Below are 18,884 nucleotides of genomic sequence, written 5' to 3'. Positions count from 1 at the left end.
AAAGATGACTTGTCACTTTTAGGTGGAAGACATTATTAAGCTGTAGCCAGCATTACAAACATTCTTTACACACACATAAAATACATATATACATATAAATACATGCATGTATATATACATATATATACAGTAATAAAATTTCTACTAGCATTAACGTTCTATTAACATTTCCACATATATTGAATCGGTAAAACAGATTCTTACTAAATCTATATAGTAATAACATTTCTACTTCAAATGAAAGTATTGTCAATGAAGCTATACATGTAGATATATATTGCTTTATAGGCAATAATTTCATTTCAAGCATAAATGTTTTGCAAAATATGCCATACAGGAATCATAAGACATCACATATATACCTGTACAGTAGTCATAAAACATCACATATATACCTGTACAGTAGTCATAAGACATCACATATATATCTGTACAGTAGTCATAAGACATCATATATATACCTGTACAGTGGTCATAAGACATCATATATATACCTGTACAGTAGTCATAAGACATCACATATATACCTGTACAGTGGTCATAAGACATCATATATATACCTGTACAGTGGTCATAAGACATCACATATATACCTGTACAGTAGTCATAAGACATCACATATATACCTGTACAGTAGTATCCAGGATCACAAATGTCACATTGCGAGGCAGCATATAAATTACTGGCGCTAGAATAGGTGCCTGAAGGGCAGGGATAAGTATCGAGTCGAGGAGTCTGCAGTGGGCAATAGTATCCAGGCAAGCACGGCTGTGGACCTCTCCCATCAGGGTCATCGAGTCCAGCTGTGCCATAGCTAAAGACATGCACCAGTTTATTAACTAGTAAAATATGAGAAGCTGTAGGTTACCTCATGAGAATATTTGACCATTTTGGTCGCTGTGCTGAGGCAATGCTAGTCATGTCACTCATGTGAATAGGTGATTCAAAAGCTAGTCATGACTAGGTGAGGCAAAAGCTAGTCATGTGACTAGGTGAGGCAAAAGCTAGTCATATAATTGCAATGCAGAAGAGCAATGGGCCTTTCACAGTTTGCAGAACACCCAACTTTTCAAAGGAAGATATAGGTACAACATAAGGCTCCTAACCAATTATACACCGTCATAGATCATATTTAGCTACATGTATTTCTCCACTTCTCAACCAATTATATACCCTCATAGATCATATTTAGCTACATGTATTTCTCCACTTCTCAACCAATTATACACCGTCATAGATCATATTTAGCTACATGTATTTCTCCACTTCTCAACCAATCATATACCCTAATATATCATATTCAGCTCAACTTCTCAACCAATGATATACCTTAATATATTAAATCTAGGATGACGCTCAAACATTGTTATTAATATGGATAATCTCACTTCTAGATGTTTTAGCAGAAGAAAAACGGAAAGTTTACCTGCAATAGTAACCTAGAGGGCACGGTTCACACTCATCGGCTGCCGCTAGATCAGTTCTGTTGGTCTGAGTTCCCGATGGACAAGGGTACTGGTCATCAGCAATTGTGCCATTAGGGCAGAAATGTCCTGAATAAGTAATTGGGCTATGATATATATCATAATTTATCTGAAATTCTCTGAAAATGTCTGATAACAATGTTAATTATTTCATAGGCCATAATTTCTCCATTACTTTCTAAGCACTCATAAAACTAGTCACATTTTTATCAACGCCATCAATACCGATATATAATATATCTATTATCTATATCTACTATCTATTATCTATATCTATGAAAAGAGCATATTTTGAAGTTTGCATGAATCCGAAGGGCTAGTACTGGAGAAGTAGTGAATAGCAATATTTTTCATTTTTAAAGCTCAAACTCATGCAAGCTAGCAAGTTACACAAACACGATTTTAAATTGAATTTTATTTTTTCATCAAGTTAGATAATTGAGAAAAACTTCACAAACAAGTGTGGAAAAAATTCACACAATTAAAAATGGAAAAATGCAGTATAAAAATCATTGATGAACGGTCCACAGGAACAAAAGCTTGGCCTATTGAGGTGTAGAGTCTAGTCGGCAGGTAGTGAGCTAGTGTGGCTCACATAAATGAAAAAACACTGCAACTAAAAAAAGAAAAATACAGCCCAACGACGGACAGACAACTCCTGCCTCGACAGCGGCGCCTCTCCAAGACTGTTCTAAATAGATCAGTGTTCTTGACTCCCTGTAGTCAGCAGGCAGCTAATTCAATACTTCTGAGGCTTGCTATGAAGGCTGAGAGTGTCAAGATGCTGAAGTAGATGCTGGAAGTGGTGGATCGAGAGAGGAGTAACAAATAGCATAAGGTTTGTGGGAAGCTTGAGGGGGAGAATTGAGGGAGAAGTTTGAGGGGGAGAACTACCGGTATAGTAGCGGTGTATGGACATGATCATAATACAGGTCAGAGACAGGAAGAATTATGGCAGTTGTGAACAATGGCGGTGAATGGGTATGATGACATTCTTTTAACTTGAGCGAACCACTCGTTTTGGATGCCTACTACTTTCTGGAAATGTGTGGCAGTATCCCAAAGTTACGATACAGTGTAATAATTTACAATGAGCTAAATAAAGCATTATACATCATAATCAGACTCAACCTGGGCATAAAATTGTGATAGTTGGGGGCGGTGTAGTTGAACTACTATCTTTGAATGAATTCTGAGAAGAGCTCACAGATTACATAAAACTTTTTGGTACTATACTCTTGATGACTTGATTACTAATCTCACACACTACTGACTCTAAAACACTGCTTTATATACCATTCACAAAAAACATTGAAATCCAAGAACCATTTTGCTACGATAACAGTTAATTAAATAGGAAAACATGTTTACACAGGATGCGAGACACACAGACACTGAATGAATCAGGATGTCGGTGGCAAACCAGAATCACCATGTGATGATAACAGACTGATTGTAACAATATGGAGAAGAATATATTTTTGACTTTTTCTGATGCCTCCATAAACATTGTGCCACATTTTGATTACTGTCCCACTGGCAAAAATACTCTCATTGTATCAATTAGATGGTGACAGTCTAACCAATTCCTCCAATATATCAGTTGTGTGGTGACAGTCAACAGGATCTCAAAAATGATTCTAAGCTTTTATATAAACAGTATTAGTGCCGTAAGATGGAGAAAATAAGTGTAATGAGATTGTATTTGACAACTATCTTACAAAGTTTTATCTTACAAAGTTTTAACTTACAAAGTTTTATGCATGAAAAATAAGCCCGAAAACTTTGTTTAAATCTTCTCAGTCTTCCAATCTTTCACAGTTCAGGTTGGCAACGATCATGATAACAAGGAAATGTAATTCATTTACACAACTAATAGTCTATGATCCTTAAGTATCTCAGTCTTCATAACCAGTTGGTTTTCGTGGTTCCTAACTAGAATAGTTATTAGTTGTATCAATATTTACAGTATAATGATTTGTGTTACGCGATTGAAAACCTCTAGTTAGTGATCTCGTTACTGTCCAGACTTTTTTCTCTTACAAATAGCCTTGCGTCATCGGCGAATATAATTGGTTCAGATTGTATCCGCCGTATTCAAATTTTATTTTACTGTTATGCTGCATGTATCATTATTATATATTAAATATCTTTATATTTTAGATAGTATATTTGATATTCCGAGAATGGGCCGTAAAGGGTTACGAAAAGGGTTACAAATAGGCTTGTGTCATCAGCGAATAAAATTGGTTCCAAGTAGCTGCGCATGACATAAGATCCTCAATATATACTAACTAGCTGAATGCCCTGTGTTGCACGGGTAATAAAATGGGTTGTTGCATAGAAACTTTATATCAAATCAACAAATACAACATTCACCATTCTAACTCTTGAATGAAAGTGTTCGTTTATTTATGTGTATCCGGCTAATGCGTAATTCAAAGCTAAACTTGAGGCATAGCAATCGTTACTCATCATGATCTCTCATGATGCCACATATTTTTCTTCTAGTAGTTCAATCGTGTTCAAGTTCCAGCTCATCTAGTAGATCAAGCGTGCACATTTTAACCAATCGCTATAAACTGGACATACGACAGACAGACAAACAAACTCTTTATTTTATATTTATACATCTAGATGATAAATACAGCATATCATATATGCCAGCTGTGGCCAAATAGCGGATCTAGATCCGGATTCGGATTTTTGTAGTATTTTTGTGGATCTTTCAAGTTGGTTGTAAAAACAAAGTTTTGAAACTTTTTTTAAAAATTTAGCTTAAAAAAGGTTTAAACCTTTTTTAGAATTTTTGTAAATTCAAACAAAAACCATCACAGAACATGACTTACAGATACTCATCTTCATGAACTTTAAGAGTCGCTGTATGTAGCAGGAAACTGGGTTTTGATAACATTCAGAAGTCAAAGCCCACTCATCATTTTTCTCACTGATATCAGACATATATTAAAGCACATTCATTCACTGAATTTTCGCAAAATTATGGATAATAATAAAAAACATTTTAAATTGTATTTGAAGTCTTGTTTAAAGACATACATAAAAAATTGCATGTTTATGTATGGCATGTTGTATAATCGGATTGGTGGGCCTCGGGCTACGCTAATGTCTGAGGTCATGGTAGTTACAGGTAGTTACGAGAGGTCGCGAGAGGTTACAAGAAGCCAAGGATGTGGTAGTTGAGAGAGCAGTATATAAGCGTGGGGAGATCAGGACTGCGGCCTTCTTCGCTTCAATTTCATGTAAGTACATATATTTATACAACGTGGTAAAAAAAGGAAAATGCATTTCTTCAGCTTGTGGATCATCAATTTGTCAGATTTGGCTGTAACGGATCATGTCCAAAATCATTTGGCCATCCCGGATATATGCTGTATTTGAATGGCTGACTGAACAGGAGAAACAATATACAATGCTTGGTACAAGCTTACTCTCCTCATCGACTGACCTGTTTTGCAGATGTGATTGTCCATGTCAACTGCGCACTGGCCAACTTGCGGGCAGTAGAATCTAGAGTCGCATATTTCACAGTTGAGCGGTGATCCAACCCTCTCATTTGGATTGTATGTACCCATACGGCAAGGAATAGGGAGAATTGATGGGTTGTCCGGGTCTGAGAAGGGGCAGTAGTGTCCACAGGGGCAGTCAAGACACTGAGTCGAATCTGAGAAGCAATAAACGGATTTTAAAGTATTATATTATATATTCTTTTAAAATGTCATATTATATATTCTTTAAAAATGTCATATTATATATTCTTTAAAAATGTCATAGTATATATTCTTTTAAGATGTCATTTTATATATTCTTTTAAAATGTAGTATTATATATTCTTTCAAAATGTCATATTATATATTCTTTTAAAATATCAGCGATTCCTTGCCAATTTATCCACAAAGCAATTGATTGAAAAAAATCGCAAAGTATGAATAGCATCATGAAGAAAACGAAGGATTGCAGCTGTGAGGTAGTCAGTAGTTGCGAAAACAAATTTTGAAATGGCCTAAAGGTATATTGAAAGGTATATTTTGTCATTAATGACTCTCTTATTTGTTCTACCAATTTTCTTTGTGATATCATCCCAGTTAAATTGTTATTATAACGAAGTAGATACAGTTATTTGAAAAATGGTTAAAAATTGAAGTCAAATTTCGGGTCTAACGCCCTGTGCAAGAATTAATTTGATTGGTTCACACTGTTGCTTAAAAGCAGCACTCGTAAACAGAGCCATGTAGATGCCGTTAGGGTTTCTGCAACACCCTACGCAATGCCGGAATACCGAACATTAAGGTTTAAAGAGTTAATAAATAAATTAACCATTAGCAAAACTTTCGAGGGCGCAAATAAATACTACCTATCAAATCAACACAAGTGTTAATTTGATATGATGCCGACACTGCAGGTGAATATAAGCTTTGAAAAATAAAATAACTCGAGAGAAAGTTTCCTATCGTCAAAATCTTAAGGCAGCATTGCCACTCCTCAGTAATCATGCTTGAAACATTGAGCATATTAGATACAGCACCTCTGTTTCTAATAAGCTCAATTTGGGAGTTAAAAATTTAACTTAAAATACATCGCTTAAAATTTACAAGTGGCTAGCGCCACTCTTAAGATTATTTGTACAGGTAAATGCACCAAAACTCTGATAATTGTCACCGAGATATTCTTTTTATAATAATAGCTCTCACGCAACAATTTACTAGCTAAAAACCAATTGAAGTAGCCATCAACATGCAGATAATCTTATAGAGCCACTAGTGCATGTGAACACAACTTCAGCTTTTACCAGACCTTATCCCTATCATAGCAGGAGTTTTCTAGTGAGTTTTCTACTAGACTTGCCTGTTAGTCCGGTTCGGTTGCTGTAGGTACCAATAGGACAAGGATTCTGTGTTCCTGTCTCGGACGAATCTGGACACCAAAATCCGGCGGGACACACAAGAGAGACGGAAGCAGAGCCTTGGGGACAATAGTATCCTTCAGTACAGGGTAGGCACTCCGAGTGATGAGTTGCCTTCGAAGTAGGCAGATATGTGCCGGCTAGACCACAAATAAAGACAACCATTGAATAATACCTCATGCGTATGAACATCCACATGAGGAATGCAAGGACTCCTACCAAAAAATATATAATACTAGTGCTCTGGCTGTATTGTGAGCCAACAGGTGTAATAAGTATGTGTACAATTATTCTTCAACTAATACCCAGACAGCCCCCTGTGCCTTGATAGAACATCACCATGTCTAATTATGATGTATATAATTATTCCCCATGATGCTGCAAGGTGATGAGGTAGTTCATGCTCCTGTCCGCAAAACTCAAATAAATGAGTTTAATTCCAGTGCGAGACAATCTTTTTTAGTAACGCTCTTGGCATGTCCTCAGACAGATGGATAGATACCCATCTTATTATAATAAAGATTTGGCAAGACGGTGGAGTGACGCTGTTGCTAGCGTGCGCTGCAGCAATATGGAATATCTGAGTTTGATTATTGTGCGAGGCAATCTTTCCGCTGAACGCTCTTAGCCATGGCTTTGGACCGATGTATAGACACAGCTTTTATTATGGTAAAGATTTTTGCTTTTGACAAAAAAAATGTAATCAATCATTGCTACAAAGGCCCCTCCACGCAGCTCTCGGCTATGCATTATTTCTAGATCATGGCTATGTCCAGCCATGGTTCATAGCCATGATCAGTCAGCGGTTCAGCAGGTCAAGGTCAGAAGTTCAGTGGGTCAGGGTAACAGTGGGTTAGGGGTGCAGCAGGTCAGCGATTCACAGGGTCAGCAGTAAACCGGGTTGGGGAAGGGGCGTGAGTGGATCCAGAAGTCATTGGGCTTTTGAACACATTATCCCCGTTTTTAAAAGATATTTTTTAGTTTTAAAAGTTGCGCTTTCTCCAATAAAACATGCAAAAAACAGACTGTATTCTATTGACACAAATTATTAGTAACAGCTAGCTGTTGATGCAGTAAAGTCAGACCCTAAATCATAGTATGGCTAATGATATAAACTACCTATCCTGTTGGGGATATGATATACCATTAGTATGGCACTCACTGAAATGCAATCTTGACTATAAGAGCCGTTTTTTCCGTCCAAAGCAGGGTTCCCAACCTTTTACATTCAGTTCCCCCTTATGCCTTTTCATAAATTTAATTCCCCACACACTTTTAACTCACATGACTAAAAACAACCAATACAAATTATAATCCTATTGTATTGTACATATCTAAACATAGAACAACATACTATTAATTTTCATACAGCACACGTACAACACACAACAATACATGACCTTCGGCATGGTGGTGAATTGGTTTATGACTGGGTTAATTTACTATCCAATCAGAATCTGGATGAATGTGCTCACATATATCTGGGTTCTCACTAGTAGCCCAATATTAGCAACCAGTGTTATAGATAAAACTAAAATGTTGAAGGAAGAAACCCAAACTCACACGACACAGCAGGACATAAAATAAAAATTTTACAAATCAGACACCTCTCTGTTCACCCTTGTATATTCAAAATCCCCCTAGGGATAATTCCTCCCTAGTTGGGAACCCATGGTCTAAAGCTGCGGTCAAAGAGTTAAAAAAATTGCCCCACATCAGTACTGAAATCTATTTTCGAAGTTTCGCAGCTAAGCCCTATACCACCTGCTCTACCAGACCACCCGGCAGCATCAAGGAATAATTTTGGGTGTAATGATTACTCATGATGATGATTACTCATGATGATGATCTGATGATCTCTCATGGCGCACAGGGCTGCCAGCTTACTCATGTTTAATAAAATGCAAAGTAAGCTGATAAACTGGTAAATTAAGCAGAATAAAACTTTTCTTGTATCACAAAATTGAGAAAAGATTGTTCTTGACTTACCCCTACAAGGGTACTGTTTTTCAACAGAAGTTCCAAGAGGGCAATAGTAGCCAGCAGGACAAGGGTAGTTGTACGGATCAGTAGTCGCAGCGGCAGCACAGTAATATCCTGTAATGAATAGGGTAAATATTAGAGTAAAATATATAAATGCATTATTTATACTTAGACTTGTACTCATTCAAAAAACACTATGGGTATAAACGATTAAATAAATAATTAAACAATACTTGAATATTTATATTTAAAAATTATGCAAATATAAATATTTAAATATAAACTTAAATTATATATTTATATTAATATTAATATAATATTAATATATATTAATATTTATATATAACTAATATTTAAATAATATTTATATTTAAATTTCAAATTTTATTATTTAGATACAAATATTTAAATATGTATGTTTGAATATTTATTTCAAAACAAATATTTAAATAGATATATTTATTCATTTGAATATTTGTCTTTAAATAATATTTAAATATAAATATTCAAATACTATTTGATCGTTTATTAAATTAAATAAATCAAACAGTTTTTTAGTTAAACAGTATTTAAATAAATATATTCATTTAAATACTGTCTACATTTTATACATTTGGTGAACGATAGTTTAATTTAAACTTGAAATGAGTCAAAAAACATGTATTTGAGTGTTAAGTTTTAATCATTAGCATTGTTAGTATACTAAAGTGTAGAACAGAACCGCTACACATACTTTTAGTTCTTCATGATTTATAGCTTATGCACCAAGTAGAGAGTACAAGTGGATATCCGTAAAACCTACACTATAACCAAGTTCAAAATTAAGAACAAGACTGTTGTTTGTAATGAAGACTTTCTAGCAGCAGTGATTGCTCCTAATCAACAGGCTGCTCAGATACCGGATAAACCGGTATCTATTCTGTTCCGGTATAAACTGGAATAAACCGGATAAACCGGATAAACCTTGTTCTATTATTCTTTGATGAACGCCGAATCTCATGTTAGCCTGACACAAGCACTTGGTCTCACCTGCGGGACATGTGTAGCACTCTGAGATGTCTGCAGATTGGGTGAAGTTATTGTAAGTTCCCTCCTTACAAGGCCAGCTATGAAGTCCGTCACACCAGGATCCAGGCTCGCAGGCACCAGTAGTTGGAGTCGGAGAAGTACTACCAATACTACATAGGAAGCCCATCTCACACGGAGAGCAAGATGTAGATCTTGGGTTGGAATATTTGCCAGCAGGACATAAAGCTTTTGAGCTAGCTGAAAATGAACAAGATCGAGAATGAGAAGCATAAAATATCTATAACTATAAATTCCACTGTCATACAGCCCACGACCAAAGAGATGGCCAGAGATATTGGCAAAAAAGAAAGGGTACTGATGGTTGAGAAATGCAATATTAGCAGTCAAATGGCCCTGCAGTGCAATAGGATAATTGCAATGGTAACTGTAATGTACTGGGTGTGGGTGTTATTATATACAACAAACAGCAATAATGAATGGAAAAGATGTTTATATTTTCCCCCTGCAATAGGAGAAATGCAATATTGGCCAATATTAGAAGTAAAATGATATTCTTAGAATAATCAATGTTATTAATTTAGTAATAATAGAAAACCAGTACACAATTTTGTTTACATTTCAAAACGTCATAGGTAGCAATATCGAGAAGTTGTGGTATTTATATAGGTTTTTAGAAGATTTATTTAAAAAGTGTTTGGTCATGACAAACAACAACAATGAATGGAAAATATTACACGTTTATATCTCTCCCTTGCAATAGGAGAAATGCAATGTTGGCCAATATTATAAGTAAAATGCACTGATATTATTAAAATAACCAATATTGTTAATATAGTAATACAGCAATAATAGAAAACCTATGAGCGTTCACGCGTCTGGAAGATTTCTGCAAACTGCAGCAAAATAAAAGCTGTTATAAAAGTGTTATAAAGCTGTAGGCCTAATTTACTGTAATGTATGTAATTCAACAACAATAAAGAAATATGTTTATTATAACTCTGAAATGCAAAATTAGAAGTAAAATGGCAAGCTACTGTGTACTATACACAGTTTGAAAGTTGGTTGCGTTGAATGTAGAATGAATTTGATAAGTGATCTTTAACAGAAAGCGAGTAGTAGCATTCACCCGTCTAAAACTGTAGCAAAATAAAAAATGTTCTCGTCATGAAGGGGCGTTGTAGTTCGGCCCTAGCTTGTACATAAGTTGTAAAGAATTTCGGCTAACGTTTTAAATAATGAAACCTTCGGTGATTGGACAAAAAACACAGGCTGATAAACTGTGTACCACGATTTCGTACCTGTAAATCGGTCTACGCCTCAAACGGTCTACGTTTATTACAGAAACCTTCGAATAAATTCGATTACAAGTAAAAAATGCCATAGACTGATTAATTGAGCACGGTTTTCTCATGAAATGCGCACTGCTAAATAGTTCTACTATCTGTCGCACGGCTTTATTGGCGTTTCAATTTTCGGTCTTACCTTTTATTAAACCGAGCTTTTCAAGCGTTTTGTAGCAATTTTCGTCCAAATTAATCTGTCTCTTTGGGTATAATCCGATCAGATGGGTAAGTTTAAAGATAATACCGACGGTTTACAAAGACTTGGTAACATATTCAAATAGGTTTAAATGTGTTTTGTATCGTTATTATACTTCAACGACTTTACAAAACGATGCTTAAATTTGTTGATGAAATTTCTAGCCAAGGGTTCGTCTCATTGTTGATGAATAATTTTCGTAAGTTGTGTGCACATGCATTTATCATAAAAACTCCCACACTTCGCTCCGCTCGTTTGCTCGTGGGAATATAATATACTTATTATATTACATTATTACATAAAAATATATTATAATTTAAATATATATTTTGAGGTTGTAAAATATATATTTTATGATTATGAAAGATATATTTTATAAAATAGATTATTTAACGGTTATAAAAAAGAGACACTGAAGTTTACTCCAATCCTGTGATTAGAAGTGTTTCTTAGAAAGCCGAGGAACCAACTTAGATTTGCTATTAATAATGATATAATATTCGTAATGATCTAATATTAGTAATGATATAATATTCGTAATGATATAATATAAACAATGATATAATATAAGTAATTATATAATATAAATAAAAAATTAATACATGTAACTATACACTATTAGTAATGATAAGTTATTAGTAATGATATGTAATACCCTGGAATGTAATATGTATTCCTTTGATATTTAATATCAAAGGAATACCCTGGGACACTTATGTACTCGCATCATCTAACTTTCGCGTTTTCGCGGAGTCATCCTCTCGCGAAAATTTAATGAGCAAAACTAAACTATCATAACGAATGAGCGAAAACGCGAAATTAAATAGCTTTGTTCATCGATAGTCTAAGAAACAAATGGCAGAAAGCGATCAAATTGCATCCTCGATCTCGCCCACACATTTCCGCCTGTGGTTTACAAATACAAACTAGTCCAAAATTGAAAATTTTTTCCTTACCAGTGAACTGAACCTGAGGAATCTAATTATGTTTGTCCCACAGCATTAATTTTCACATCATATTTTCGCACTCATCAGAGCCGCGAAATTAAGTTGCAACGAAATTTTACTCAGTATGCTACTCACGAAACTGAATACTAGCGAAATATAAGTGCCCTAGGGTAAGTAACAATAGCAGTTTGCAACCTTTGACAAACATACTACTAACTGCAAAGCACAATAACGAATAACAGACTTACAATGTGTATCTTTGCAGAAAGAGCCAGCCTCACAGCTTGTACAGCTGCTGCTCTCGGCAGCGGAGTATTCCCCGGCATCGCACTGCACAGGACCCTCATCAGTCTCAGGACACATGTAGCCTGAGGGGCATGAAGTGCAGGCATCTTGAGACCCATAAGAATAAAAGCCAGCTGCGCACGGCACTCTGAAACATGGAGGATCATGATAAATGGTTTGAATGCGTCAAAAGTAACTTCAGCTTAGCCGAGTTGTGAATTAAGCCTGGTTCCCATATCGGAGGCGAGATCCCGGCAGTAATCTCACGCAGTAAAACATTTGCGAGCGCAAGGCCTGGCAGCTAATGTTCACATAAAGCTGCGTCGCTGGTGATCGTGTAAAAATGGCCGCTAGCCATGCCCTCTCGAAAGTGCTGGCCTTCGCTTGTACAGTGAATTTTGGAAAAGCTTTGCCTACGGCTCTTCACAAAAGTTGAACAGTGTTGAACTCTTGCGTTGACCACCGGCAACTACCAGCGGTACATTCCACCGCTGATACTCCTGCGGTGTTGTCGCCGGTGCGTGCGGCGTATATGGGAACCAGGCTTTAGGCTACACCAGATGGCAGATCCTGATATGAATGCAGTCAGTACAGTAGAATATAGCCTATCTGGTTAGGGGCTTTGACGAATCTTGCAGCCAGCCAGTGCTAAATTCTAATATTAGTAATTCAAATCATCACACTACATAAAATCTTAATGTGAAAAAATACTCCAAAAGACTTAGTTGCCATTTAGTGCTGAATGAAACTTGGTAGGTCCTAAGCCTTGGAACTAATATGTAAATTATGAATGTTAATGTAAATAATGTAAAAATAAAACATTATAGAATGTAAATTAACACGAATTCATGGATTAGTCAATACATACTAAAGGTACGGCACAAGCGCTGAATATTGCAGTTGAAATCATGAAACATACAAAAATATTCAAATGAAACTCATAGAATTGTTAAAGTCGTGCATGCACACCGAAATCGTCGACAAAACTCTTTTAATTGGCTGAAAATTATAAACAAGTGTGATTTTAGCAGCTTTCGCAATTGGTATGGTCCAAGACAGATATAACAACACAAAAATAAAATACCACCGCAATTCAACATATTAAATACGATGCAACTGATTAGATTGCCTTAGAGATGGCACCCTTTTCTAGTCAGCCACATCGTATTTGCGATGTTGGATTGTGTTAGTATTTTTCTTCTGTGTCGTTATATGTGTCTTGGACAATACCAATCAGGAAAGCTGCTAAAATTGCGCTCGCTAACAATTTGTTCAGCCAATTGAAGGCGTTTCATCGATGACTTCGGTGTGCATGCATGCTTTTAACGATTCTGTGAGTTTCGGTCGAATATTTTCGTGTTTCTAAATAATTTTTTATACTTCGGCCGAAACATTCAGCACCAAAGTACCTTAAAACTGAATTTTCTTGTAAAGAACCGTAAACTAAATGAGTTTAATCTCTCAACCAGTGCTGTCACTGCAAGCAAGGAGATCTCTTTAAATTACACCGAAAATGATTTTCAATTCATTTATCCAAGATCTTTGCACAATACAACGCAGACCCTTAAACATGTCAACTATAACAACACGAAATGATGTCTTGACTTACCCAGTGTCAGCATCGGTATCAGGACACTCGTACCCGGCTGGACAGGCAGTACACGCTGTCTGACTGCCTGTAGAATAACTTCCTGATGTGCAGTCGATCTCCAAATTTAGTGTTGTAACTGGGCATGCTTTACCCGCAGGACACGGTGTACATGCATCCTGTGACCCAGTACTGTAAGTTCCAGGAGCACACTCATTGTTAGTGGCTGAGGTCGTGTCTGGACACTCAAACCTGCATAAAAGAATAGGTGACAATTCAATCACTTTGTTACATTTGGAAAACTACGCTTGAATGTGTCAGAGAGAACGACTCCTCTAAAACACATGAAAACGAGAAAATACTCCTGTTTAAAGGTAATCTAATGAAACATACAGAAGCAGTACGTAAGTTTTGAGTTGTGTAAGTTTTGAGTTAATTTTAAGATCAATAGTAATAAGATTGTCTAATCTAGCGACAGAAAGTAAATATAAAGATTACCGCAAGTCCTCAGGCTTAAGCCGCGCGGCTTGTCGTTGGGCGCGGCTTTTGGTTCAAGGTAGTAGACCGCGGCTAAAGCCATTTTTAAAAAACTCACGTGGGGCTCAGGGCGGCTGATCGATAAATGCGGTCTCTGTTCAGGTTCCGCGTTAGAATAGAATCGCACTCATGATAAACTTTTATGTACAAGAGTTTTGCCAATCTACTCATTTATTTTCAAGGTCATGTTTATAGAATACTTTAGTCTAAAGAAGAATTTGCTTCTCAACTGCGAAATTACCAGATTGTTTTTTGAAAATATATTTAATTTATATTTCATCATATTATCACCGGTATGCTTTTTTTTTCTTCTAATTTTCATCAAAATATGGCTTTTTTTTCAGCCGAACGACAGACAGAGGCAAACCGGATAAGCTAACCTCACAATCTTATTCTGAATTCATGATATTAAATTTCTTGAATGTTTTTTGTATTTTTTTAAATAAATTTAAAAACCAAAAGAAATTTCTATCTGTGAAGACGATGAGGTATATTTAACTCACCACAGTCATAGGTTATTAACACCTTTTCCTTTCTGACAGGTATCTTTCCATAAACATTAAGCTTTTTAACAGCGCAATAAAAATCTAGCTGAGGCATGGCAAGTAAGTTCTTAATGCAAGGGTTCAGAAATTTTAATTCGAACTTAGAAAAGAAAATTCTTTTCACATATACTAATGTAGCCTGTTTTCTTATTCAAGAGGACGGAGGTATAGCGAAACCCGTCTCAACACTCTCGCTCCCAAAGGGGTCAAGGACTACAAAACCTCAGTCGTTAGCCGCGGTCTCTGGGCATATGCGGCTTGTTAGTAAGGGCGACTAGATACTGCAGGCGGCTTGTTGGAGGATTATTTTTTCCTTCGTGAGTCAACTGTTTTTGAGCACAAGCCGCACGGCTTGAGCATGAGGACTTACGGTGCATTTGCATGTACTATGCGTGTTATAATAGTCCTAACTGTCTATTGTTACAAAAGAGACACATGTATTATACGTGTTACAGTATTTGCATTTATTAAACTTAAAGGCCTTATTAATTATTAAACTTAATCATTTTAATTCATATATTAGCACCAATTATTTAAGTAGCAAGCTGAGGTAACTAGGACGGCCAAAGATTACATAATAGCCGGTATGCAGTTGCAATTGGAGTTGTGTGCTCATTTATTTACCGTGCAATCAAGTGTTTCAATGGATATTCTCACTTGAAACGCATTTAACACCAGAGCTTCAGTGCACCAGCTTTAGCTTTAGCACCAGAGCACAGTAAAAAGACTGGACTATGTCGCTAATTAGTGACCCCCACAGGTCAATAATTAGCATTGCAGTATTGTCACACTTAGCGCATTCTGAACTACTCAAATCGAAACGAAAACGACTCAAGTCTGACAATGTTTAGAATAAATAGCCTACGCAATATTTTAATGCGTATCATTCGCAGGTGTCGTTTCCATTATTCGCAAGCATGATGGACGTAATGAAGATTTGCGAATAGCAAACTCATTTGCACACTTCTGTCGCTTCCATGGTGAGGATCTCTTGCGGATTGGCTCAAACTTGCACACCATGCGTGTCATGGAAACATAGTGAATCAAAACAGCTTTTACTTAATTTTGATTGGCTGATAATTTTCGACAACAAAACTGCTGTTAACAAAATAAGACTAGAATAGCCAATAAAAGCATGGCTAAAATAAATGAGTTTTACCCAGCAGGACAATCAGTGCAGGTTGTTTGTCCACTGATTGAATATGTCCCAGCTTGACAGTCTTCGATATCAGTACCATCTGTGTTTGGGCAGATCTTACCTGCTGGACATTTGGTGCATACGTCAGTATTACCTTCCGAGTAGTATCCCGCTGTGCACTCAACCTCTGTCGCAGACCTAAAACAATCCATGTCAGACTGCATAACATCACGAAACTCCCTGGAACATTAGATAGTTTAGAAATATAGTGATATAATTGGGTTATGGTGCTAGCTTACAAATGTTGTGTCATCAGCTTCCTTACGAGCAGAAACTACATCAACTATAAGTGTCTTTGTATTTTAATTTTTTGTTTGAATTAAGATCGAAAGTAGCAAATGTTTTGTTCAATCCTAATTTGTTTTGTTCAATCCTAATTAATTCCTAAGTTCTTAAATGTTAACAAATCATTGAAAGATTCTATTCAATTTGCCTTTTAGAAAACTAAAAAAAACAATGTCTTGGAAATAAAAGGAAGTGTTAGAGTATGAACTAATGTTGATGAAGTTGTATTAGTAACTACTAGTGGTAGTATTAGTTACTAGTAGTAGTATTAGTTACTAGTAGTAGTATTAGTTACTAGTAGTAGTCATTAGTGGTAGTATTAGTTACTAGTAGTAGTAATAGTTACTAGTAGTAGTATTAGTTACTAGTAGTAGTATTAATTACTAGTAGTAGTATTAGGAACTAGTAGTAGTATTAGTTACTAGTAGTAGTATTAGTCATTAGTGGTAGTATTAGTTACTAGTAGTAGTAATAGTTACTAGTGGTAGTATTAGCAACTAGTAGTAGTATTAGTTGCAAGTGGTAGTATTAGTTACTAATAATAGTATTAGTTACTAGTGGTAGTATTAGCAACTAGTAGTAGTATTAGCAACTAGTAGTAGTATTAGTTACTAGTAGTAGTATTAGTTGCTAGTGGTAGTAATAGCAACTAGTAATAGTATTAGTTACCAGTGGTAGTATTAGCAACTAGTAGTAGTATTAGTTGCTAGCGGTAGTACTAGTTACTAGTTATAGTATTAGTTACTAGTGGCAGTATTAGCAACTAGTAGTAGTATTAGCAACTAGTAGTAGTATTAGTTACTAGTAGTAGTATTAGCAACTAGTAGTAGTATTAGTTACTAGTAGTAGTATTAGTTGCTAGTGGTAGTATTAGCAACTAGTAATAGTATTAGTTACTAGTGGTAGTATTAGCAACTAGTAGTAGTATTAGTTGCTAGTGGTAGTATTAGCAACTAGTAGTAGTATTAGTTACTAGTAGTAGTATTAGTTGCTAATGGTAGTATTAGCAACTAGTAATAGTATTAGTTACTAGTGGTAGTATTAGCAACTAGTAGTAGTATTAGTTGCTAGTGGTAGTATTAGTTACTAGTAATAGTATTAGTTACTAGTGGTAGTATTAGCAACTAGTAGTAGTATTAGCAACTAGTAGTAGTATTAGTTGCTAGTGGTAGTATTAGTTACTAGTAATAGTATTAGTTACTAGTGGTAGTATTAGCAACTAGTAGTAGTATTAGCAACTAGTGGTAGTATTAGTTACTAGTAGTAGTATTAGCAACTAGTAATAGTATTAGTTACTAGTAGTAGCATTAGCTGCTAGCAGTATTAGCATTAATCAGCCAGCCAATCGTTTTTAATAGTTTACATTATTCAACGCAAAAAAATAAAGTACAGTATAGCATTAAAGACCATTGACACGGCAGAGGAAAACTCCAACCTCCATGTAGTTAGGCTAAAGGTCTAAGGACAAACCTCTTCCAGCCAGTTGAATACTCAGTTATATAATCAAAGAAAAGAAAACTTATCAAGCTGTTGTATAGTGTCACCCTGACTGATTGTGATTGTAGAAATGTTGAGGTTGTTATATAGAGAGCTGTGGAGAGCACTATAAAAAGGCTTTGACGCAAAGTAATTGACCCAGTGCGTATATTGGTAGGAGTGAATCTAATGGTTGGTTTACACTATTTGTTTACGCCGTATTCGGCTTTGATGCCGCAATAGTTCGATGATCATCGGTGATCGTCGGTGATACATGTTTACACTATCCAACATACATCCGCATTCGCATCAGCAAATGCTTCCCGACTTAGCGTTCACATTTTTCTTTTCAATTCTTCTTGAAAAAACCTCTCTTTTGCCGCATGCTCGAATCAAATGCTAGTCCCGCAGCAATTCCCATAAATGGAAACAAACAGATCACATTACTTGCGACAGCAAAATATCCCCATTGACGAAATAGTCCACAATGTACAGACTGTTGTTGATGCGAGGTGGGCTTTCGGGAAAGTTTGATAGCTGCAAACTCTTCCAATGTATCCTAATAGTTTCATCAATGCAATCGGTTTACAATCCACATAGTCGATGATGAATGCCGGAATGACAATGCCGAAATATGGCGACATAGTGTGAACCAACCTTCCGACCACACAGAATGCAGCTAGTTACAGTTATGATTGGAATAATGTTAACAGAGCTGGCATACAACAATGGAATATGGCATACAACTAGTAACAACAGCAAAGCTCCATAACTGAGACTGAAAAAATATGTATTATGAAATAATACATATTAAGCGACAAAGTGAAGCTAACCATCTGTCCGCAATCGTTTTATATTTGGAGACAATTGACTATTGCGTTATTGTCTTGGTATCAAATGGTTAAAATAGAATATGGCTGTGTTCTAGTTGATTTGGTTGCCTGGTTTTATCCGTTACTTTTTGCCCTTCTGTGAATGCCCAACATGTCTGCCGCGCAAACAGCAAACGCAAAACAGAGTTGGGAGATGATGAAGCTTTTTCATGACGTATTGGTCAACAAAAAACA

General features: G+C 35.9%; 1 protein-coding gene across 1 annotated transcript in view; it reads right to left on the bottom strand.

Annotated features, from left to right (window-relative positions):
- The window catches only part of LOC137398177 (uncharacterized), a 300,195-nt gene that overhangs the window by 262,257 nt on the left and 19,054 nt on the right, over positions 1-18,884 (bottom strand). The window contains 7 exon segments of the mRNA XM_068084283.1: positions 614-814; positions 1,427-1,553; positions 4,951-5,166; positions 6,348-6,545; positions 12,233-12,336; positions 13,798-14,028; positions 16,018-16,194. Of these exon segments, the coding sequence (XP_067940384.1) occupies positions 614-814; positions 1,427-1,553; positions 4,951-5,166; positions 6,348-6,545; positions 12,233-12,336; positions 13,798-14,028; positions 16,018-16,194 (1,254 nt within the window).

Source organism: Watersipora subatra, chromosome 6, assembly GCF_963576615.1.
Source record: "Watersipora subatra chromosome 6, tzWatSuba1.1, whole genome shotgun sequence".
NCBI classification, from domain to species: domain Eukaryota; kingdom Metazoa; phylum Bryozoa; class Gymnolaemata; order Cheilostomatida; family Watersiporidae; genus Watersipora; species Watersipora subatra.
The sequence above is the reverse complement of the archived record's forward strand: the minus strand, read 5'-3'. Positions and strand labels throughout refer to the sequence as shown.